At 39.3% G+C, this 25,109-nt stretch overlaps 1 protein-coding gene and 1 long non-coding RNA gene across 3 annotated transcripts; one reads left to right on the plus strand and one right to left on the minus strand.

Moving 5' to 3' along the window:
* Positions 1-934: 934 nt before the first annotated feature.
* On the plus strand, positions 935-3,831 carry LOC144972203 (uncharacterized). Of its 2 annotated transcripts, XR_013645307.1 has the most exons (3): positions 935-1,238; positions 2,116-2,227; positions 2,700-3,831. It is a non-coding gene; the product is annotated as an uncharacterized LOC144972203 (long non-coding RNA). The 2 variants fall into 2 exon arrangements; XR_013645308.1 differs by lacking the exons at positions 935-1,238; positions 2,700-3,831 and adding an exon at positions 1,251-1,667 and having other exon boundaries at positions 2,116-2,690.
* Positions 3,832-6,131: 2,300 nt separating this feature from the next.
* On the minus strand, positions 6,132-25,109 carry LOC144972204 (ribosomal L1 domain-containing protein 1-like). Its single transcript, XM_078913221.1, has 7 exons — positions 24,965-25,109; positions 23,272-23,411; positions 20,398-20,542; positions 13,741-13,889; positions 11,082-11,183; positions 7,997-8,166; positions 6,132-6,446 (listed from the first exon to the last, which is right to left on the minus strand). The coding sequence occupies exons 1-7, from the start codon at positions 24,989-24,991 to the stop codon at positions 6,145-6,147; spliced, it is 1,035 nt and encodes a 344-aa protein (XP_078769347.1). The 5' UTR covers positions 24,992-25,109; the 3' UTR covers positions 6,132-6,144.

A 25,109-nucleotide genomic window follows, 5' to 3' on the forward strand; every position in this document is an offset into this window, starting at 1 on the left:
GGGAGGGTGAGGGTAAATGGGGGAGACTTACTTGGAGGCCCTTCCCCCCAGCAACTCTTATAGCGGAGCCATAGCAGAGAAAACAGGGATAGCGGATTTCCGCTACATATGGTAAAATTGAGACCTATGAAAAGTAGACTCCAATAGCAATCTATCTCTGTGCCTAGTTTGCCATCATTTCAGGCCTATGAGAAGTAAACTCCAATAGCAATCTATCTCTGTGCCTAGTTTGCCATCATTTCAGGCCTCTGAGAAGTAAACTCCAATAGCAATCTATCTCTGTGCCTAGTTTGCCATCATTTCAGGCCTATGAGAAGTAAACTCCAATAGCAATCTATCTCTGTGCCTAGTTTGCCATCATTTCAGGCCTATGAGAAGTAAACTCCAATAGCAATCTGTCTCTGTGCCTAGTTTGCCATCATTTCAGGCCTATGAGAAGTAAACCCCAATAGCAATCTATCTCTGTGACTAGTTTGCCATCATTTCAGGCCTATGAGAAGTAAACTCCAATAGCAATAGGTATTCCAAACCGACCCTAATTCCGGTGGACAATGCCGGGTTAGCGAATGAGAATGAAAACTTTGAGATTTTAATTAATTCAGCGCCAGCTTCAATTTTATCTGAGCTGAACCAAATTGATGTCACCGTAATATTTAATATCTGCTTTATAAAATAAGATAAACGTAAGTTAAAAAAAAACAATTATGCAATCTACGATTCATTGAAATAAAAAGTGAAATTTTCCGAATTACTTCAATATTTTTCCCCGAGATCGACTTTCGAAAATGACACGGCTCGCTAAAAAATTATTTTTTTTTGTCGTGGTTCAACCGATTTTCTTGCGGTTTTTTTCGTAGGAAACGGAAGAAATACAACGGGATACCACGTTTATTTTCGTTTTTTCTTTCTTCTATACGTAAAGCGATGTAAAGACGAAAACTGGATTTTTCTTCATGAATACGGTGGAGATTTTGAAAAAACGCGAATCATTTCCATAAATTAATTGTCCTTCTTTAATATTTTTCAAAAATTGAAAACAATGGAAAGCCCATGATAAAGTAAATTAATATTTTCTGACGTGACTTGAGCAACTAGTCCAGCGACCAACGACACGGCGGCGGCCATTGTTATGGCTGTTCCATCAGCCGATCTGCCCGTCGGGGTCGACAAGGAATTATCGGAATGTTCTTCAGCTACTAACATATCATCAGCTGGAAAAAACACATTTATCACTATACGTAAGTATTTAAATATTCTTGTCAACTTTATTGAATGTAATGTTTTAATTTATTATTTGAAACTAAATGTAGAGGTGAAGCCGGACTGTAGTATCAGCCGGGTTGAGGTGAGAAAAACTTTCCTCCTCGACTCGACTTTTCTTTTTACTATTTAATTATTTTTATGACATCTTGGTAAATTTTATCATCTTAAAATAAAATTTTGTTTATTAAGCTATCAAGTTGTCTTGTTGAGATAAATTAAATCACTCTATATTTTAAAAGTCAGCGGGGAAGAAAAATGAAGTGTTCTATTTTTAGTATCAAAACAATCTCAGAAGGGAATTCCCCTTGTAAACTTTGAATGTTTTGATGTTGATATTGATAACAAAATCTGTGTCTATCATGACCTATAGTCTGAAAGCAGACTGTTTATAGTAGTAGTGTTAGGTATAACGGTTTTCTCTTACGAAATGCTTGACTTATGCTTTTTTTTTAAAATAGGGACTTTGATATCTGGCTGAAATCGTGTTTCATTTTCTCGATTCTCATTTCTCTGTGATGTGTATGTGACCGTTGACTTTCGTTTTGAGTGAAAGTGAAAGAGTCGTGCCTTAGCAAAGCTGAGATATCTCCGCTATTTATGCATGCATTTCTACAAACCACATTTCAAAATATAGGTCTTTTAATGCTCTATCAAATGGTACAGTCCAAGTTATCAAAACAGATAAAATTGAGCCTATAAAATTTACCACTCCCACACTACAGTGCCACTATCACTATCATCACTACGACTAATACCACAACAGTTAACGTAACTATGGTTCTAGAATGTGTAATGAATTAAGGCAACATCTTATTTATATGTATCTGATTAATTTGTTTTATCTTCCACCAGGTGATGCTCTCTACGCATGGAGGAGACCTGAGCTACCTGTTGTCACCCTCATGAACAAACTCTGGTTCAGTTGCATTTTCTCAAAGAGGAAGCAAATGCTAGTTGGGATACAGTAAGTTAAATAATTGTTTTGGCAGGGGCATAGACTGATTTTATAATTAGTCCAAGGTTTTTCCTGAGTTCCTGGTAGAGTGGTTAATACGTTAGACTCAAGGCGGAAAGGACCAATCAATCGATAAAGCTTTGTGTAGGTACACACAATACTAGCTAGTTATTGGCAATTGTGAGTTGGCTTACTACAACTACAACTAAATTCTGGAACGAGCACGACTTTGTTCATTCAGAATGCTACTAACAACTAGCATGTCGCAACTGTGTTAATTTCTCCCACCCCAAGGGTTTATTTTAATGTGTCTTGCGAATGGATGAATGCACACTGGTTGAAAATTATGACAATTATTGAAAGATAGACTTCTAACTTTTCGAGGTCTTTTATTTTGAGATGCATAGTGATAACCTTTCCTACAGATTTGATCATTCCATGTGTATCATAACTTTTTTCTATCTTTCTTTTTATTTTCCAGGTTTTGACATGGTTTGTAAACTTGTTTCCAAGTTCAGACGTGACAGCTCCACAGCTTCAGTGCAGAATCCAGAAGACGTGTTCAATTTTTAAGTCGTAGTTGTGGAAGGAGTTGAAGGATAAGGAAAAACATCTAGACATAATTAATGCAATTGTCATCCAGGGTGGTTCATGTACTACAAAAGAAGAGATTGATGATCTATTAGCAGAAAACAGTAATTGTAATTGAGTGCAGATTTTACAAGCTCAGATAAGGTATAGGAAAGTTGTATTGAAAGAAAAGACATTGAGTTTGACTGGAGACTTTGCTCATTTGTATGACAGTTTAATATCATTTTTAGATGTGGAGTGGGGAGTATTCCATTTGCAATAAGAGGTAAATTTAATGTGTAGCAAGTAAATATTGATATTTCATAGATTTTTTCACCTCTGGGTGACAATTTTGAAATCGTACCTAACATGAGACATATTTGAAATTTATGATTTTTCAAAACTTTAAAAGATAGGGTTTATTCTATCGATAAAAATGTTACCATAATATGTTTAAAAAGTAATTATTTTGATGTATATGTATTCTGCTTGAAGAAACAAACAATTTGATATATGATTTATTATTATTGGCCCATATGGTCAAAAGTTATGCGTATTTAAAATACGCTTAAAAACGCAAATCCGAGAATTTTTCGGATTACGCGTCATTTTTCACTTTTTCACGACTTCCTGGTGTCATAAAATCTGTATATTAGAAACAAATTGTTTGAAAAAAATTAGATAGCATCTCTGTTACTTATATAATTGATATATGTAATTTGGACAGAGTGAAATGTATATTTACTGATATAATCCCTTTCCAATTTGCTCCGATGTCCGATTTCGGAGCGTTCTGTTCATGCTTTTGGCACTTTTGGTGATTTTTCTCAAACTTTTCGCATCTATAATTTGAAAATTGTAATGATGAACTTAACTTTAATGGCCATAATCTGTTGTCATAGCCCTGACATTTATAAAAACATGCTCAATGTCATTTCTTGTGCTCTAAATTTTTATTTACAAGCATCCTTAAATGATGAAATATTGAATCGCTGTAAATGTCGAAAAATTTTCTAAGTCCAATAAACTTTGAAACTCTATAACTTTTTTGTTTTTCAATATAATTTGATCTGGTTTTTTGCATTGTTGTTTAATTTATGAGCTCTGTACAAATCTCTTACTACCTTAGCTTTGTCTCAAACTTCAAATTTGGGTTTGGAATACCTAATAGCAATCTATCTCTGTACCTAGTTTGCCATCATTTCAGGCCTATGAGAAGTAAACTCCAATAGCAATCTATCTCTGTGCCTAGTTTGCCATCATTTCAGGCCTATGAGAAGTAAACCCCAATAGCAATCTATCTCTGTGCCTAGTTTGCCATCATTTCAGGCCTATGAGAAGTAAACTCCAATAGCAATCTATCTCTGTACCTAGTTTGCCATCATTTCAGGCCTATGAGAAGTAAACTCCAATAGCAATCTATCTCTGTACCTAGTTTGCCATCATTTCAGGCCTATGAGAAGTAAACTCCAATAGCAATCTATCTCTGTGCCTAGTTTGCCATCATTTCAGGCCTATGAGAAGTAAACTCCAATAGCAATCTATCTCTGTACCTAGTTTGCCATCATTTCAGGCCTATAAGAAGTAAACTCCAATAGCAATCTATCTCTGTGCCTAGTTTGCCATCATTTCAGGCCTATGAGAAGTAAACTCCAATAGCAATCTATCTCTGTACCTAGTTTGCCATCATTTCAGGCCTATGAGAAGTAAACCCCAATAGCAATCTATCTCTGTGCCTAGTTTGCCATCATTTCAGGCCTATGAGAAGTAAATTCCAATAGCAATCTATCTCTGTGCCTAGTTTGCCATCATTTCAGGCCTATGAGAAGTAAATTCCAATAGCAATCTATCTCTGTGCCTAGTTTGCCATCATTTCAGGCCTATGAGAAGTAAATTCCAATAGCAATCTATCTCTGTGCCTAGTTTGCCATCATTTCAGGCCTCTGAGAAGTAAACTCCAATAGCAATCTATCTCTGTGCCTAGTTTGCCATCATTTCAGGCCTATGAGAAGTAAACTCCAATAGCAATCTATCTCTGTGCCTAGTTTGCCATCATTTCAGGCCTATGAGAAGTAAACCCCAATAGCAATCTATCTCTGTGCCTAGTTTGCCATCATTTCAGGCCTATGAGAAGTAAACTCCAATAGCAATCTATCTCTGTGCCTAGTTTGCCATCATTTCAGGCCTCTGAGAAGTAAACCCCAATAGCAATCTATCTCTGTGCCTAGTTTGCCATCATTTCAGGCCTATGAGAAGTAAACCCCAATAGCAATCTATCTCTGTGCCTAGTTTGCCATCATTTCAGGCCTATGAGAAGTAAACTCCAATAGCAATCTATCTCTGTGCCTAGTTTGCCATCATTTCAGGCCTCTGAGAAGTAAACTCCAATAGCATTCTATCTCTGTGCCTAGTTTGCCATCATTTCAGGCCTCTGAGAAGTAAACTCCAATAGCAATCTATCTCTGTGCCTAGTTTGCCATCATTTCAGGCCTATGAGAAGTAAACTCCAATAGCAATCTATCTCTGTGCCTAGTTTGCCATCATTTCAGGCCTATGAGAAGTAAACCCCAATAGCAATCTATCTCTGTGCCTAGTTTGCCATCATTTCAGGCCTATGAGAAGTAAATTCCAATAGCAATCTATCTCTGTGCCCAGTTTGCCATCATTTCAGGCCTATGAGAAGTAAATTCCAATAGCAATCTATCTCTGTGCCTAGTTTGCCATCATTTCAGGCCTATGAGAATTAAATTCCAATAGCAATCTATCTCTGTGCCTAGTTTGCCATCATTTCAGGCCTATGCAAAGGAAGTCGCTGTGAAGGACACATTCAAATGTCTATACAATAAAGTAATCCTATATTTGAACATTGAAAACTATAAACTGATAAAACTACATAACAGAGAACGATTGACAAGAAAATGAAATATATCTCTCAAAAAAGGAGTGATACATCTGAATGATTCCCTCTCAGATAAGAACCCTGCCCAGGGCTAGGACAAAACCCAAGTAAACTCATACGACGACAAGGACAGAAATCAACCTGGCAAAGGAAAACAGACATGGAAGGATGGAGGAGACTACAGGAGTAACTTCTTTGCCCATCATTGGGAGTGGAGGCTGATGAAATATTCCATCCTCATGTGCCACTTTCAAATGAGGTTGGTCATTGAAACCATGGGCCAGTAACCGTGGCTGTATTTCACAGTCTTGTATTGTAACTGGGTAGTGTAGCATGTTATATATAAGGCGTCCTGTGACGTCACAGCAATATATTCAGTAGGCAAATCTGGTTTTCATGGATAAGAACACAACGCATTCCACTGATAAGAAATCAAACACAGTCTGAAATAATGAATTCATTTTATTGTCTTCAATTTCTTGGGACTTTTACGCTTTGACAAGGCCGACCCCGATTTCTTGGGCGAACTTTTAGACTTTTTCACCTTCCCTTGACCCTTCACAGTTCGTTTCCTCTTGCCGGTGTTTGACTTCCTGTCCTGTTTCACGGCCTCCTCCAGGGTCTGTCCCTTCCTGATGACCAAGACCTTTCCGTCGGGATAGACAGCCACTTGGGCATCTGGAATGGTGGACAACTCATCCACTTCAACCTTGACCTTCTTTGTTTTGGCTTTTCTAAACTTGATATCCTGAGGTCCACCTGGACCAATCAGATCAAAGAGAACATTTTTAAAGGATTGTTTTTTGTCATTCTTGGAATTTTTGTGAAATGGAATTTCTTAAGTCTCCATAGAATCTTGAGTCAAGCAACCATTTTGAGTCCAGTCTATAACTACACAAACAACTCATCCTCCAAGATACCACGATATGCTATTATTACAGTCATAAAGAACAATGTCAAATTCAATGTAAGCTTCAATGTAATTACAAAAAAGATCAAATGAACATTTCGGATTTCCCCTTTATCAACAAAACAGGATGAATGAAACACCAATATCATCATCATAACCACCTCCACCATCAACATCATCATCATAACCACCTCCACCATCAACATCATCATCATTACCGTGTCCCCCTCCACCATCAACATCATCATCATTACCGTGTCCCCCTCCACCACCAATATCATCATCATTACCATGTCCCCCTCCACCATCAACATAACCACCTCCACCACCAATATCATCATCATTACCATGTCCACCTCCACCACCAACATCATCATCATTACCATGTCCCCCTCCACCATCAACATAACCACCTCCACCATCAATATCATCATCATTACCATGTCCCCCTCCACCACCAATATCATCATCATTACTGTGTCCCCCTCCACCACCAATATCATCATCATTACCATGTCCCCCTCCACCATCAACATCATCATCATTACCATGTCCCCCTCCACCATCAACATCATCATCATTACCATGTCCCCCTCCACCATCAACATCATCATCATTACCATGTCCCCCTCCACCATCAACATCATCATCATTACCATTCCCCCTCCACCAATTCATCAACATTACCATGTCCCTCCACCACCAATATCATCATCATTACCATGTCCACCTCCACCACCAACATCATCATCATTACCATGTCCCCCACCTAACATACCACTCCACCCAATATCATCATCTTTACATGTCCCTCCACCAATATCATCATCATTACTGTGTCCCCCTCCACCACCAATATCATCATCATAACCACCTCCAACAACCCTAACAATATCGCCATCATCACAACCACAATGATCACAGCCCAAATTCACTTTGTGATGACATGTAGATAGAAATACTGGCACAACACCGTCTATATCATAAACACCACCCCACACATGACACCACCCCACACATGACACCACCCCACACATGACACCATCCCACACATGACACCACCCCACACATGACACCACCCCACACATGACACCACCCCACACATGACACCACCCCACACATGACACCACCCCACCCCACACATGACACCACCCCACCACAATGGACACCATCCCCACCAACTGACACCACCCACACATGACCCCCCACACATGACACCATCCCACACATGACACCATCCTACACATGACACCACCCCAACCATGACACCACCCCACACATGACACCACCCCAACCATGACACCACCCCACACATGACACCACCCCAACCATGACACCACCCCAACCATGACACCATCCCACACAAAACATCACCACAATGATCACAGCTCACATTTACCTTGCGTTGACATGTAGATAGGAATACTGGTACAACATCTGGCCTTGATACTCAGTTGTCGAATGTTGTCCGATGACCCAGGGACGGCCGTTGAAATCTGGTCCACAGCGGCCATGACATTGGCCGTAAGGTCATCTTGACCCATCCCACTATGTCCAACTAAGGCCATGCTGAAAACAAACACGAAAGAAAAATGAACTAAAAAGACAATGACCCCCAACCCCACTAATAAGAAAACCAACAACTTATACAACAGAATCTACGGGACTGGATTGTAACCAAGGCGTTACACCTGAGATTACCGGTCCTACACATTCTGCATGATAGGGAGTCAGGCTACAACCACGCATCATGCAATCCTTAAATGACAGCACCACATCTCTATAACTCCTTTAGTATAAGACACAAGCTGTGTTTGCGTCTCGGTTCATTTTTGTGTATGTCCGTGTTGTTATTTAGAGGTGAAAAGTTTGAATTGGAAATCTGGCGATTTGACTCACTTCCTTTTATTTTGTAGTTTACGTTTTCTTTGCTAGAAAAAACACGAGGACACCACACAACAGGGTTGCTAGAAAAAACACGAGGATACCACACAACAGGGTTGCTAGAAATAACACGAGGATACCACACAACAGGGTTGCTAGAAATAACACGAGGATACCACACAACAGGGTTGCTAGCAATAACATGAGGATACCACACAACAGGGTTGCTAGAAATAACACGAGGATACCACACAACAGGTCTAGATAAACAGATACACACGGGTTGCTAGAAATAACACGAGGATACCACACAACAGGGTTGCTAGAAATAACACGAGGATACCACACAACAGGGTTGCTAGAAATAACACGAGGATACCACACAACAGGGTTGCTAGAAATAACACGAGGATACCACACAACAGGGTTGCTAGAAAAAACACGAGGATACCACACAACAGGGTTGCTAGAAAAAACACGAGGATACCACACAACAGCAACAGGGTTGCTAGAAAAAACACGAGGATACCACACAACAGCAACAGGGTTGCTAGAAAAAACACGAGGATACCAAACAACAGGGTTGCTAGAAATAACACGAGGATACCACACAACAGGGTTGCTAGAAATAACATGAGGATACAACACAACAGGGTTGCTAGAAATAACATGAGGATACAACACAACAGGGTTGCTAGAAATAACACGAGGATACAACACAACAGGGTTGCTAGAAATACCACGAGGATACCACACAACAGAGTTGCTAGAAATAACACGAGGATACTACACAACAGGGTTGCTAGAAATAACACGAGGATACCACACAACAGGGTTGCTAGAAATACCACGAGGATACTACACAACAGGGTTGCTAGAAATACCACGAGGATACTACACAACAGGGTTGCTATTTTGGCTTTTTAAATGTCAAACATAAAAAAACCCAAAAACTTTTAAAGCCAATTGGAAAAATAGGATTAGGCTACGTAGACCTGATAGCTCACTGGACATGCAAAGGGACCGAGACAGAACCAGGGTGAAGTTGAGAATTTCTTTGATTCCTCTGTCCACCCAGCAGTGATTGGGTAGCTGGGTCTGTTAGATCTGGTGGAAAGTGTTTGACAATAGACTAGCACCCTAGCCAATGGGTAGCAAGCAATGATTATTGTCCACTCCATGGTAGACAAAATGGGATAAACTCTGACTTCACGGCCTAGTGGCTCTGAACGACTTTTTCCCTAACGAAATGAAGTAGAAATAGAAAAATACAAAACAGGAGGACCAAACAGTCTGTGGACAATTAAGATATCACCTGACCGGGGACCACTACAAAATAACAGGGGCTGGGCTACTTAAAGCAGGCATGTCTATGGCTGGTGAAAAAATTGTCGGAACCATTTGAACACGCAAAAAATATGGATTAATTAATAAACACAAAGCAGATATGACACGCCAAAAATATAGATTAATTAATAAACACAAAGCAGATATGACACGCAAAAAATATGGATTAATTAATAAACACAAAGCAGATATGACACGCCAATTGACAAATCAAATCATGCCACTTTCCCCCAACTCCTTTATAATACAAAAAGCAGGTCCATATTTTATGGGAGAGTACACACATGTCTGGGCCCAGGTCTGAGTTAGTTGTAAAATGAAAGGAAGAGAACAATTCCCACCTTTTTGAAGGATGTGTATCTAGTGACACGGGAAGCTGCTTTATATTCGCTCCTGTTTGTGTAAAATTTTAAAGCTGATTCTTTCATTTATTTGGATTAATTCCTCAAGAAGAAGAAGAAGAAGGAAAAATCGAAAAAATTTAAACAATCACGGTCGTCATGAGAGAAAACTTCCGCTGGGAGCAAGTCAATCACCTTTCCACGAAAACTATATATTTCACATTCAAAGCATTGGCTTAGAGATTGTCAACTGGAAAATTTGTGTGTGTCGGTAGCAAAATAGAAAGAAACAGCCCACTCCACACGATGTGTGTGCTTGGCGATTACCGAGGACATGTGTGATAACAACTCGCGACTCCAGACATTGTCAGTGAGGAACCTGTGTATGGGCAGCATCGGTGGTGAATATGGTGGGTGGGGGGCACGTCCTGTAGAGTGTGCGATAATTGAAAAGATAAAATTATAGAAGGAACTAAATTGACGTCACTCTGCTCCTTGTTTTCAGCCAGCGATTTGTATGGATCTAATAACACAATGCAATGTTAACCAAATAGCACATAGTATGTTTTTGATCTAAAACGGTAGAGTAGTTCTCACTAATTCTATCAGTCAGACTATGAATGTTCAAGGGTACACTGTGTTTTGGGTGTTGGTACATTATATCCATTTGGCAGATGCTATGCCTAATTTACCTACAAGCGCATCATTAATTTACCTGTTTGTTTGGTTCTTCACTCCATTTTCACTCCTTTGTCTTTGATTTGTCTTTAAACAAGGCAGATCTTTTTTTTTTTTTTTTAAATTATTTTTGTTTTTTTTTACGTCGACACTTGACAGAATGTATAGAGCAAAGTTGTGCTGCGTTGTCAGAAGATCGACAGGCCTGTTCAAGGGAGAACCAATCACACCTACCTTGAATTGCCCCTGACAGAAAATGAAAACTTGCTTTTCCTCAAGGCTTTGTCAATTTCTCCTTTCAAGTCTGTGGCACGAATATTGATTTGTGTGGGGGCTCTGAAGGGGGAAGAAAGTTGAAAATCTTGTCATAATATTACAACAATGGAGCATTTTCTGGAAGAATTACGACTACCAACTGTTGAAACTGCAAGTCTTGGATAAAATGTTGTAAACCCTTAAAAAGCTGACCCTACTTACCCCCCCCCCCCCTGACCAGATGGCTGATAGGAGGGGCAGCATTACTCAGTGGTACTGTCATTGCTTCCTACCCGAAAGGTACAAAGTTTAAATCCCCGCTGCGATGTGAGGCCTTGAGCAAGTCGCCTTGCCCTAGCTCAGTTTGCAGTGCTGCACAGCGACTGACACTTGATCCATTCCTGTAACCCCTTGGAACAGACCCTGAAGACAAATATCCCCCATAGGATGAATGCATTACATTAAGGTCATGTCAGCGCCAGTAAAAAGGAAGAAAATGGGATTTTAAATAGAATTACAATTAAAGTGGGTAAGAAAGGGTAAAACAAAGGGGAATTGGTTCATATAGTAAACAGATGTAGAATCAGGGGTGAGAATGGCTGGTCACAAAAAAGGAGGAAATTTTTCGTGAAGATCGTGACCCATCCATGCGACCATAACCTATAAATTTGAATTTCACTAAAATTTATTGAGATGCGATCCAAAATTTGTCTCGCAGCAATTTTTAACACGACTCAGTGGAATTTCAAAAGTTGAAAATGTAATTACAACATTTGGTGTTTGTAGTAGGGATGATGATGTAGTGGTGGTGGGGATAATGTAGCAGTGATTGTAGTATAGTGGTGGTATGGATGATTGTGTGGTGGTGGTTGTAGTAGTAGCGGTGGTAGAGATGTGGTAGTGATTGTTATAGTAGTGGTCTTTTGGATGATTGTGTGGCGGTGGTTGTAGTAGCTGTGGTAGGAATGATGATGTGGTGGTAGTTGTAGTAGTAGTGGTGGTGGTGGTAGGGATGATGTGATGTTATTTGTAGTAGTAGTGGTGCTAGTTGATGATGTTGTGGTGGTGGTTGTAGGAGTGGTGGTAGGGATGATGTGGTAGTGGTGGTAGGGGTGATGATGTGGTGGTGATTGTAGTAGTAGTGGTCTTAGACATGATGATGTGATGGTGGTTGTAGTAGTGGTAGTAGGGTTGATGATGTGGTGGTGGTTGTAGTAGTGGTCTAAGAGATGGTTGTGTGGTTGTAGTAGGAATGATGTGGTGGTAGTTGTAGTATTAGTGGTGGTTGGGATGATATGGTATTATTTGTAGTATAAGTGGTAGTAGGGATGATGATGTGGTGGTAGTTGTAATAGTAGTCGTGGTAGAGATGATGTAATGGTTTTGGTGAAAGTTTTTTATTCAGTGATGACAATAGCAATTTGTCAAAAAGGAGGAAAATGTCTCCGTCTATCGATCAAATACAAGCAAAGTGTAAAAATAACAGGAACATAGTTTTGTATTAGTATTATAATATATTACTATTACTCGTATAAACCCATTCTTATCACTAGACATAAATTTACTTTTTGTAAACATTTAATGAATTATCCTTTCCACATGTTAAAGGCCTACAATGCTATTCAAATAAAAGGCCAGAAAGTGGTTATGCAGCTTATAAATACAACCCAAGAATCTCTCAAATTTAAAGCCATAGTCCAAAGGTAAAAAGAAAGAAGAGTAAACTAAGCCAATCACCTTTGCTTTATTCTAATACATCATCTCTGTATAACCAAATGATTTAATGGATGGTTGCAAAAGAGAGAGAGAGAGAGAGAGAGAGAGAGAGAGAGAGAGAGAGAGAGAGAGAGAGAGAGACAAAGAGAGAGAGAGAGAGAGAGAGGGGGGAGAGAGAGAGAGAGAGAGACAGAGAGACCACTCTGATCGATTCTATTTTTTTAAAATTGATATTTAGTCATAAGCTGTAATGAATTCAATTGAATTCAGAACAAACAAACAATAAAAATAAAATAATGAATAAAAAGCTAAAGAGTGCAAAAAATATTGACACCCATTTGCCCCACCCCCTTCCCTTTGGAATATCTTTTCATCCCAGGCCATCATGGGTATTGAACCACTTTTCACATTTGGCATCAGTGTGTAGACTCAGAGGTATGGGAGTGTCACCAAAATTCATGCAACTGAGCAGAAGTGTCAAAAAACGACACAAGACATAACGGTGGTTTTTCAAATAAACTACCACCTAGCAGAAAATGCTGAACACGGCAAAAATAGCGGAAAATTTCCGGAAAATCCTAAAATCTCGGAATCCCGCAGAAGATTATCGTCACTGGTCTGGGCCTAGTGGCTCTGGAGGACGTTGCTTTTTGATGGTTTTTTTTTTGTTGTTTTTACAATTTGTGTCAGAAAGTGACAGTTTGCAGACATCCCTGGTAGACAAGGCAAGGCCATCGACACAACCAACTCGCATACTTATACAAACACATACATACACAAGTGAGAATACTTATTCATATTACTGGGACACTATGTGTGATCTACCAAGTCGTTAACAATTTACGCTCATTTATTTTTGTTTAGAATAAAAAAATCCCCCCCCCCCAATTTTGGGTGAATTACTTTTGTCACAACAATTTACCTTTTACGACCGTAGAAACTTTTCCCGAGAAGTCTGGGGAGACAGGAGACAACCCTCTCGTCTGCCAGATAAATGTCGTAGGCATTTGACAGATTCATCTTGGCTTCATACGGTTTGAAATCTGTTTTTAGCCCTTTCACTGGAACTATCTGAGGAAAAAAAAAAATCATTTTTATTTCTAAAAACGAGGGTTGAGCTGCATGGTTAGCAAGGATAACATCTTCACATAAAAAAAACAGAATTACATTTCACAGCCTAAAAACCATCTGAGATCTGTGAAAATCACCTCCATCTTTAAATGTTAAGCTTGTGATATTCAACCCGTGTGGTGTCCGGGGTCCCTCAACTGAGAGGGTCAAGAATAGCCCAACGCCAAGCCAGCGTGTCGTAAAAGGCGACTAATGGTGTGTGATTCCCCCATCTTTGAGTCACCTGGTCCTCCAGGTTGGGGGTTGGCAAAGGGTTAACACCCCTTTCCGTTAAACTCTAACCGTTACAGAAACACAGACAGACAAACCAAATCCTTTTTTTAGCTTGGGCGACCGAAGAGTTTCTGGAATTACAGAATTTATGAAGGACAACAGACAAAGCCGAAAGGACTCTGCTGACCCGATGACGTCTTCGCCAAACAAGCAGCTTCGAATTGCGTCGTGGAACGTTCGCACCATGTATGAAGCAGGAAAAAGCTCTCAAGTTGTGACTGAGATGAGAAGATACAGGCTGCATATACTTGGAGTAAGCGAAACCCACTGGATACAATCCGGACAGAAACACCTCAAGTCTGGGGAGAAGATTTTATATTCAGGGAGAGGGACGGGATTCATACACAGGGAGTAGGAATAATTCTAAGCAAGTTTGCCCAGAAGTCACTGAGAGGATGGGAACAATGCGGAGAAAGGATCATCATGGCGTCCTTTACAACACGGAGTAGGAAGATCAGCATGAATATTGTACAGATCTATGCCCCAACAAATGATGCAACAGATGAGGACAAAGATACATTTTATGGTCTGCTACAACAAGTCATTGACAAGTTGCCAAGGAAAGACATCAACATATTGATGGGAGATGCTAATGCAAAAGTGGGACAGGATAACGTAGGCTATGAAGGTATCATGGGACGTCATGGCATGGGAGAAATGAATGATAATGGTGAGAGATTTGCAAATTTCTGTGCATTCAACAGTTTGGTGATTGGAGGATCAGTGTTCCCCCATAAGAGGATCCACAAAGCAACTTGGGTCTCACCAGATGGTATGACAGAGAATCAGATTGATCATGTTTGTATCTCTCGTAGATTCAGACGTTCATTGGAAGATGTGACAGTACGGAGAGGGGCAGATGTTGGATCAGACCACCACCTGCTATTGGCAAAGCTTAAGCTCCGACTCAGAAAACACGGGGCCAGATCACATACAAGAAGAAAATTCGAGGTGAATGCACTTGATGGGGAAAAGAATGAGGAATTCAAACTACAATTGAGTAATAGATTCCAACCTCTTACTGAGCTCGAGGAGGACATAGATGTAGAGTCACATTGGGCAAAGATCAAGGAAGTCTACATAACAACTTGCCACGAGGTATTGGGGGTAAAGAAATCGGAACATAAAGAATGGATAAGTCCAACCACCTTGGACCTTATTGAAAAGAGGAGAACAAGGAAGGAACAAGTGAATGCAAGCCGAACAAGGGCTTCGAGACTGGATGCACAAGAGCAGTATCGAGCCATAGCTAAGGAAGTCAAAAGATCTGTGAAGAAAGACAAGGAAGCATTCATGAACAGACTTGCAGAGAAAGCAGAAGCAGCAGCGACTGGAGGACACATGAGGATCCTTTATCAAACTACCAAGACACTTGCTGGAAATTATGGGAAACCAGAGGTACCAGTCAAAGACAAAGATGGGAAAACTATTTTTGGAAAAGAGGCTCAATCTGAACGATGGAGGGAACATTTCAACTGCCTTCTGAACAGACCACCACCAGACAACCAGCCAGAAATTTTGCCTGCAAGGAATGAGCTACCAATTAGCTGTGATCCACCATCGATAGCAGAGATTGTGGGTGCCATTAACAAGATGAAAAGGGGGAAAGCTGCTGGACCAGACCAGATTCCACCGGAGGCTCTAAAAGTTGATGCGGAAAGAAATGCTGAGGCCCTGCACCCACTATTTGAGAGAATCTGGAATGACGGGATATTCCCAAAGGATTGGAAGGAAGGACATCTTATCAAGCTTCCAAAGAAAGGGGACCTCAGTAATTGTAATAATTATCGAGGCATCACTCTTCTTTCTATCCCAGGAAAGGTTTTCAACCGTATTATTTTAGAGAGAATTAAGAATGCAACAGATGCTAAACTGCGGGACGAACAGGCAGGTTTTCGAAAAAACCGTTCAACCACCGACCAGATTGCCTCTCTGCGAGTCATAGTGGAACAGTCTATAGAATGGAACTCTCCTCTTATTGTCAACTTTCTGGATTACGAGAAGGCTTTCGACAGTATTGACAGAGCAACATTGTGGAAAATTCTGGCACATTATGGACTCCCTGAAAAGATAGTAAACCTCATTAAGGAAATGTATGAAGGATCAAGTTGCAGGGTTGTACATGAAGATCAGCTTACTGACAGCTTTGAAATTAAGACTGGTGTCAAGCAGGGATGCTTGCTCTCTCCATTCCTGTTCATCCTTGCCATTGATTGGCTAATGAAGGAAACCTCCAAAGGGAGAAGAAATGGGATTCAGTGGACCCCCTGGACACAGTTGGATGATCTGGATTTTGCAGATGATCTGGCTCTTTTGTCCCACACCCAGGACCAGATGCAAGCAAAAACCACAATTATAAACAGCCTCTCGGAATCAATTGGTCTAAGAATTCACCCTGCAAAGTCAAAGGTCTTGAGGATAGGTACTCGTCAAAGGGAGCAGATCAAAGTAAAAGATCAGGAACTCGAAGATATAGACACTTTCTGCTATCTCGGAAGTATAATTGACAAGGATGGAGGCACGGAAGCAGAGGTGAAAGCACGAATAGGAAAGGCACAGGCTGCATTCACATCTTTGAACAGAGTTTGGAGAACTAAAGATATCTCCCTTCAACTAAAGCTAAGACTTTTCAACTCAAACGTGAAGTCTGTCCTACTGTATGGATGTGAAACTTGGAACGCATCACAGGCATGTATAAGGAGGGTACAGATTTTCGTAAACAGGTGCATGCGTAAGCTACTCAGAATAAAATGGATGGATAGAATAAAAAATGAAGAAGTATGGAAAAGAACACAGCAGAAACCAGTGGGAGAGGATATAGGAAGAAGACGATGGAGGTGGATTGGACACACGCTTAGAAAGAATGACTCAACTATAACAAAGAAAGTATTGGACTGGAACCCTCAGGGCAGAAGATCAAGGGAAGGCCACGAGGAACATGGAGAAGAATTAAAGAAGCTGATATACAGAGAAGTGGTAAGACCTGGAATGAGATAAAAAAGTTGGCTCAGGATAGAGAAGGATGGAAACTGTTTGTCTGTGGCCTATACCCTGACCCAGGGTGAAAAAGGCAATGATGATGATGATGATGTGATATTCAACCCTTCCTTTCCCAATCAAGATGTGTAAAAACTGTTGAAATCTGTGTAAGTGGGACGCTCTGTAAAAACTGTTGAAATCTGTGTAAGTGGGACGCTCTGTAAAAACTGTTGAAATCTGTGTAAGTGGGACGCTCTGCAAACACTGTTGAAATCTGTGTAAGTGGGACGCTCTGTAAAAACTGTTGAAATCTGTGTAAGTGGGACGCTCTGTAAAAACTGTTGAAATCTGTGTAAGTGGGACGCTCTGTAAAAACTGTTGAAATCTGTGTAAGTGGGACGCTCTGTAAAAACTGTTGAAATCTGTGTAAGTGGGACGCTCTGTAAAAACTGTTGAAATCTGTGTAAGTGGGACGCTCTGTAAAAACTGTTGAAATCTGTGTATGTGGGATGCTTGATGGACTTACATCAAATTAGCAATGCCCATCTCACAGAAACCTTGGGCTCGATTTCAGTCCCAAAGTGGCTCCAACTCCAATTCAAGGCAAAATATGAGACACAGTGATTTTATGTGTGCTAGTTTTAAAATTAATTACGAAGCTGTTTATCAATGAATAGGAATGAAGGTTGGCAGTCAGTTAGTAAAGAGGTCATTTCAGATTATGTCAAACGGCAAAATTCCTGCAATCACTAGAAAACAATTAAAAACAACTTGACCTTTTGACTGAAATATCTCTGTAACTACCAAGAGGGGAGATTTTGCCGTTGATAAGGTTTTATATGCACATTTCTTCTATAGATAGCATGCACTTGGCTAAGAAGCTCACAACATTGCCATCCGAAAGTATAATGAACCAACACACAAAACTATGTGTAAACATGAACTTTTATAGTCTGGTTAATACAGTAAGAATCACTCACAAACTCGGATGGCAAAATACAATAACAAAGGCTTGAGTGGCGTCATGTTCATTCTATCTATTTATGTTTCAAATTTGATGGGAATACGATGAGTACTTTTCACGTATCATCACAAAAACAACCCAATTTGAGCTTCAATGAGTGAGAAGAGGAGACAGCCATTTTGCCCCCTATCGCTTGACAAGCAACATGATGCCAGTGAGGCCAGGCTGCTACACTGCCAGACTTCCACCGGATCAAATTTGACTTCAAAACTGGCTAAATGGAAGCTCACATGCATGGGTCAAAGTTGGCAACGACAAAAAACCCTGAGTCAATCCAGTGACCACCAAGCTGGTAATCAAACAAAACTACGTGACACTTTACTAAATCACTAATGATAAAAGTGACTGTAATAGTTGATGTAGTAGTGTGTGGTATTGTCATCGATTCTATCAAATGATGTAGTAGTGTGTGGTATTGTCATCGATTCTATCAAACAAAACTACGTGACACTTGAGTAAATCACTAATGATAAAAGTGACTGTAATAGTTGATGTAGTAGTGTGTGGTATTGTCATCGATTCTATCAAATGATGTAGTATGTGGTATTGTCATCGATTCTATCAAATGATGTAGTAGTGTGTGGTATTGTCATCGATTCTATCAAATGATGTAGTAGTGTGTGGTATTGTCATAGATTCTATCAAATGATGTAGTAGTGTGTGGTATTGTCATCGATTCTATCAAATGATGTAGTAGTGTGTGGTATTGTCATCGATTCTATCAAATGATGTAGTAGTGTGTGGTATTGTCATCGATTCTATCAAACAAAACTATGTGACACTTGAGTAAATCACTAATGATAAAAGTGACTGTAATAGTTGATGTAGTAGTGTGTGGTATTGTCATCCATTCTATCAAATGATGTAGTAGTGTGTGGTATTGTCATCGATTCTATCAAATGATGTAGTAGTGTGTGGTATTGTCATCGATTCTATCAAATGATGTAGTAGTGTGTGGTATTGTCATCGATTCTATCAAATGATGTAGTAGTGTGTGGTATTGTCATCGATTCTATCAAATGATGTAGTAGTGTGTGGTATTGTCATCGATTCTATCAAATGATGTAGTAGTGTGTGGTATTGTCATCGATTCTATCAAATGATGTAGTAGTGTGTGGTATTGTCATCGATTCTATCAAACAAAACTACGTGACACTTGACTAAATCACTAATGATAAAAGTGACTGTAATAGTTGATGTAGTAGTGTGTGGTATTGTCATCGATTCTATCAAATGAAAACTGAATCCCAATAATAAATGATTCAAACTCGACAATACTATAAAATGAATGAGAAATAATTCTGCATGCCAATATCAAAGAGAGTTTGAAAAAATAAATAACCTTGCCATAAATCACAAAAACTTACACAAAAAGAAGAGATGCTTCACAAGGAATTTCAGTAGCAGTCGTAGTAATGGCGGCATATGCAGGTGAACTATCAACTTCCTCACCCAGCAAGACCTGCCTAGAAATTCTCATTTACCGACATACATTGGCCTATGCTCCCATGGCTTTCACTACTAAGACTGATGGAAGCTGTACTGAGAATGTCTGAAGACGCCATATCTCTCGATTTTTGACACTTTTTTCATTGTTACGTCATAGGGGTGTTGGCCTTGTCAGCTATCGCATTATGTTTTAATAATCAGTTGATAATTCGACTTGTTAACAAATCTTTGTCCCCTTTGAAATAGACTCGTCCAATTTCTCTTTTCCTCACAGTAAATTAACACATAATCTCTCTCTCAAATAAATACCAGAAATAACACAAGCCATGGTTTTTATGATTGATAATAATTTAGCAGGCATTTTTTGTATCATTTGTACGGGTTGTTAACACGAAATTATGGTTGGTCCTAGCCATACATCTCTAAAACTATACAATTTAGAACTCTTCTGATGTCTTCATCATATTTTCTGAGAAATTTGACAAATTACACCTTTGAACTGAATAATTTTAAAAACTGATGAATGGATTTTCAAAATTCATAAAGATTTTTACTAAGTGAAGTTAGTGCTTTGATTTAAGCGTAGTATTTCCCACAAAAATAGAGAGAGAAAAATGGTCATAGCCATTGCTAACCAAATATCAATATTATTTTCCTTCATTATAAAAGCACAAGCATAAAAACAAAATACGACTAATGATGATGTTGATAAAAGTGCCAAACCTCTTTGACATTCTGCACTCCCTTCCTTGATAATAAATCTTGATAAAAGGCCACAGTGGCCTCTGTGTCCCTCTCTGTCTTGTCCAAGTCCTTGACAAATAGACAAATGTCATCACCTGGCTTGCTGGGAAGGTGGGGAAGTTTCCTGAAATGGACAATCACAACACAAAACACATCATGGACTGTGACCATTTCAACTGGGCCAAATTTCAGGCAAAGGCATAGACAGCATAAGAAATGTACTTTTTACAATAATCATGATTTTCAATTCTATTTTTTAAACTCTAATTTTTTTAAACTATTCCTATCATTCTCATTTATAGTTTCCGAATTTTCTTGCTTTTCCATTCCGCTTGTTTCTTGTCAACTACTGTAATTTCGGTTTTGGAAATTCGTAGACCTGAAGATTGCGATGTCACAGAGTGCTGCATCCAATATGATATCAACATGGGAGGCGTAGATCAGTTCGCGGTAAGAATTTGAGGAATTGGGAGTTTTTCTTCCAAAAATGTCACCCTACACCTCGAAGCGATATTAAGTCGGGATTTGGAAAACTAGGAAAATCAGTTTTAAAGTGAAAATAGTCAAAATTATGAAATGTCAGTATTTGGTTGTTTCAGAAACTACAAAAAAACATAATAATTCAACACTAACAATGACAATAAGTTTAATCAATTTCAAGTTTAAAAATGCCACCATCAGTGACACATCAAAACGAGAGTTGACATTCTCTCAGAGAGCCACCCTTTCCAAGGCTTAATAATACTGATAATAGCATCATGTACGATATCACAGCAAAGGGTGTGACTTTACCTATCTCAGAGAATGCATTAACATTTTTAAAAAAATTTAATTGAGCTTTTATATAGCGCAATATCCACTAAATGTGCTCAAAGCGCTTTACAAAGGGTCATGAAAGTTGTCATGGTATCAATGCTCTGTGTGCGTGTTTGATACACACATGTTCTTATTTCTTTATCTAGCTGCATTGGTTAATGTTTGAAGCGAAGTGGCTTTCTTTCTTTAATAATAAATTTATAGCAATAGATAAGTGTTTATATTTAAATTACTTTGTTAGGAAGAAGAGTTTCCTCATCTTACAGAGATCGTCATAGGAAAAACATCTTTAAAATCAGGGGTGAGAATGACTAGTCACAAAAAAGGAGGAAATTTTTCATCGTGAAGATCATGACCCATCCAAGCGACCATAACCTATAAATTTGAATTTCACTCAAATTTACTGAGATGCGATCCAAAATTTGTCTCGCAGCAATTTCTAACACGACTCAGTGGAATTTCAAAAGTTGAAAGTGTAATATCAACATCTGGTGGTTGTAGTAGTAGTGGTCGTAAGGATGATTGTGTGGTGGTGGTTGTAGTAGCTGTGGTAAGAATGATGATGTGGTGGTAGTTGTAGTAGTAGTGGTGGTAGGGATGATGTTGTGGTGGTTGTAGTAGTAGTGGTGGTAGGGATGATGATGTGGTGGTGATTGTAGTAGTGGTAGTAGGAATGATGATGTGGTGGTGGTTGTAGTAATAGTGGTGGTAGGGATGATGTGGTGTTATTTGTATTAGTAGTGGTGCTAGTGATGATGGTGTGGTGGTGGTTGTAGTAGGAGTGGTGGTGGTTGTAGTAGGAGTGGTGGTGGTGGTGATTGTAGTAGTAGTAGTAGTGGTCTTAGAGATGATGATGTGATGGTGGTTGTAGTAGTAGTGGTGGTGGTAGGGATGATGCTGTGGTGGTGGTTGTAGTAGTAGTGGTCTTAGAGATTATTGTGTGGTGGTGGTTGTAGTAGTTGTGGTTGGAATGATGATGTGGTGGTAGTTGTAGTAGTAGTGGTAGTAATGATGATGATGTGGGGGTGGTTGTAATAGTAGTAGTAGTCGTGGTAGAGATGTTGATGTAGTGGTTTAGGTGAGTGTTTTTTATTCAGTGATGATAATAGAAATTTGTCAAAAAGGAGGAAAATGTCTCCGTCTATCGGTCAAACGCAAGCAAAGTGTAAAAATAACAGGAACATAGTTTTGTATTAGTATTATTTAATATATATTACTATTACTGGTATAAATCCATTCTTATTATTAGACATAAATTTACTTTTAATGAATTGTCCTTTCCATATGTTAAAGACCTACAATGCTATTCAAATAAAAGGCCAGAAAGTGTTGTTTTGTTTTGATTATTACTTTATAAAGCAGGCTACAATATCTTTGTTACCGAAACATAGTTTATTCAGCTTATATACAAACCAAGAATCTCAAATTTAAATCCATAATCCTAAGTTAAAAGAAGAGTAAACTAAGCCAATCACCATTGCTTTATTCTAATAATATATTACTCTGTATAACCAGATGATTTAATGGGTGAGAGAGAGAGAGAGAGAGAGAGAGAGAGAGAGAGAGAGAGAGAGAGAGAGAGAGAGAGAGAGAGAGAGAGAGAGATTAAAAAGGCAATAGGTACCTTCAACGAGGAAAAAAAATCCAGACCCATTTGTCCCTTCCCTTCAACCATCAACTAGCTAATCAAAGAACACCACTGGTCTTCTGTGTCAAATGTGGCATCTGGTTCCATTCTGTCTGGCCTGACGTCATAAAAACGGGACCATCACTAAATTTCGCTAGACCGAGCAAAGGTGTCAAAATATGACACAAGACATAATGGTGATTTTGAGGTTTTGATGAAAATGCTTGACACGGCAAATTCAGTGGAAAATTTCTGAGAAATTCTCAAAATCACTGTTTATTTATCAAAAAAAAAATTTGAAAAAGGAGGAACTGTGATGGGGATGGGCGGATATAAACAACCATTTAGGCGGAAGATTCTCAGCCCTGAATAACCAAACACAATGGCAATCTTAAACTGAAAGGACTTACAACTGCATTTTTTTTTCATTTTGTTCCTTTGGGATTTTTTTCACAGAGATTTGCATCTGGATTGGAAGCTCCCCGCTAAATACATCATCCGTTTTTCTCTCCCTTGCCAGTGACAGGACCAGGGAGACAGCCTTGGAAATCTAAAATAAATTTTAAAATAACAAAAACAACTTTTCAAATAACATTTCAATTCTCATTAAGATGTCACCGTCACAGCTCTTGGGCTTGAGTCTTATTTGAATTTGATTCGAGTTTCAGTCTCAGTCTCCCAATTCAGGGATCAGGATAAAAGGGAGTGACTATTCTCATTCTGGATGAGAATAGAGGTAGTGGCACCTTCTCGCTATTCTCACCCCCCTAGTCCCTGCCCCTCCTCGATACTCTCACCCACAGATTAGTCTTGTGCTCTCGCCCAATCATCATCTCGCACGTGACTGCTTTTAGTGATAATGGACGTAAGGAGAGGAATATACTCAACGAACACCTTGCATTCAGCGAACAGACACCACCACCCTCCCTCCCCCCCCCCCCCATCTTTTTTCTTCTTCATCGACTTTGGTTAAAATACCTCTTATCGAACCAACTAATCTCAGAGCCAAACTCTGATTCATTTAACCAGTAGCCAGTAGTATTGGTTAACTCACGTTTAAATGTTCCTATTTTCTACTGAGACATACAGTTGAACTTCAAAGAACCAAACATCTGCTGTCAGCATTCAATTGACAAGAAACGGAGGATAGAAGAATGGATACTACCTCAGGCCTCACCCAACCATGTGTTAGGGGTGGGGCAGGATTAGTGTCATTCAATATTAGACTAAAACATGCAGAGCTCTCTCCTAGGTTGGGAGAGAAATAAACTAATGATGAGGGGAGGAAGGGGGGGGGGGGGGGTTGACCCACAAACTACCGAGGTGTTGGGCATAGGGGAAACCATGATACGAGATCAAAGAGAAAAAGCCGCCGCACTTAGATGGTGAAATTTGGTTGGTTTTTTGTGTGTTTTTTTTTAGGGAGGGGGGGGGGGGTGATAATCAGAATGGGATGTACACATTCACATTTATAGTATAGGTGGAGGAGAAAGAAGAAAATACCAACAAATTAAAACAGGGGGGATGGGGATATACCTAATATGAGCAAGTTAAAATGCCTAATGTAAGGAGAAATTGAGAGAGCTAAGTCAACACAAAATAATCATATGCCCATAAAAGTAAAAGGAAAAGTCCAAGTCTTAGACATTGGGTGAGTCTATTTCGCTTATTAGCTGTGAAAGGGTGGTATAGGATATTATTAGACAATAGACTGAATTCCTATTTTCTGTAAGGTGCCACCACCTCTATTCTCACCCAGGATGAGAGCTCAACTGTTTTTCTATTCTCACCCAGGATGAGAATAGAAATAGATGTAGCCAGGATTAGGATAAAATTTCAATTTTGAAAAAGTAAGACTGATCTTCAATTTTAATAGATTTAATTTTGAAAAAATAAGTATACTTTCAAAATACCACAGTGAAAATAATATGACTCGGACAAGATGCACTGCTTTAACTAAGAATAAGAATGAAGAGATTGAAATTGAGTGATGATGATGAGGTCGAGGTAAGTTGTAAGAAAAATCGTACGTGAACGTGTCGTTTGTTTTGTTTTTTCAGTTATTTTAAGTTTGGTGGACATCTCTCTATTTATTTTCCTTACCTTTTCTTCCTGTAGAGTTAAAGCCATGGCAATGCGGGTCGCAATGTTACATCGATTTATGAAGAAATGTACAGATTAAATGGTAACGACACAGAGACAGATAGATAGGTAGCACAACGTGCTAAGTAAAGTTTCCAAGTGTTAG

Source organism: Berghia stephanieae, chromosome 5 (assembly GCF_034508935.2).
Source record: "Berghia stephanieae isolate SIO BIC M18660-M18661 chromosome 5, UCSD_Bste_1.3, whole genome shotgun sequence".
Lineage (NCBI taxonomy): Eukaryota > Metazoa > Mollusca > Gastropoda > Nudibranchia > Aeolidiidae > Berghia > Berghia stephanieae.

What these genes read in the sequence shown, in the direction of transcription:
- LOC144972204 (XM_078913221.1), bottom strand. Translation starts at nt 24,991, where the DNA reads ATGGCTTTAACTCTACAGGAAGAAAAG. An exon ending in TAACTCTACAGGAAGAAAAG is followed by an intron (nt 23,412 to 24,964) that starts GTAAGGAAAATA and finishes AATTTATTTTAG; the next exon opens with ATTTCCAAGGCTGTCTCCCT. An exon ending in TCTGTCAGGGGCAATTCAAG is followed by an intron (nt 8,167 to 11,081) that starts GTAGGTGTGATT and finishes GTTTGTTTTCAG; the next exon opens with CATGGCCTTAGTTGGACATA.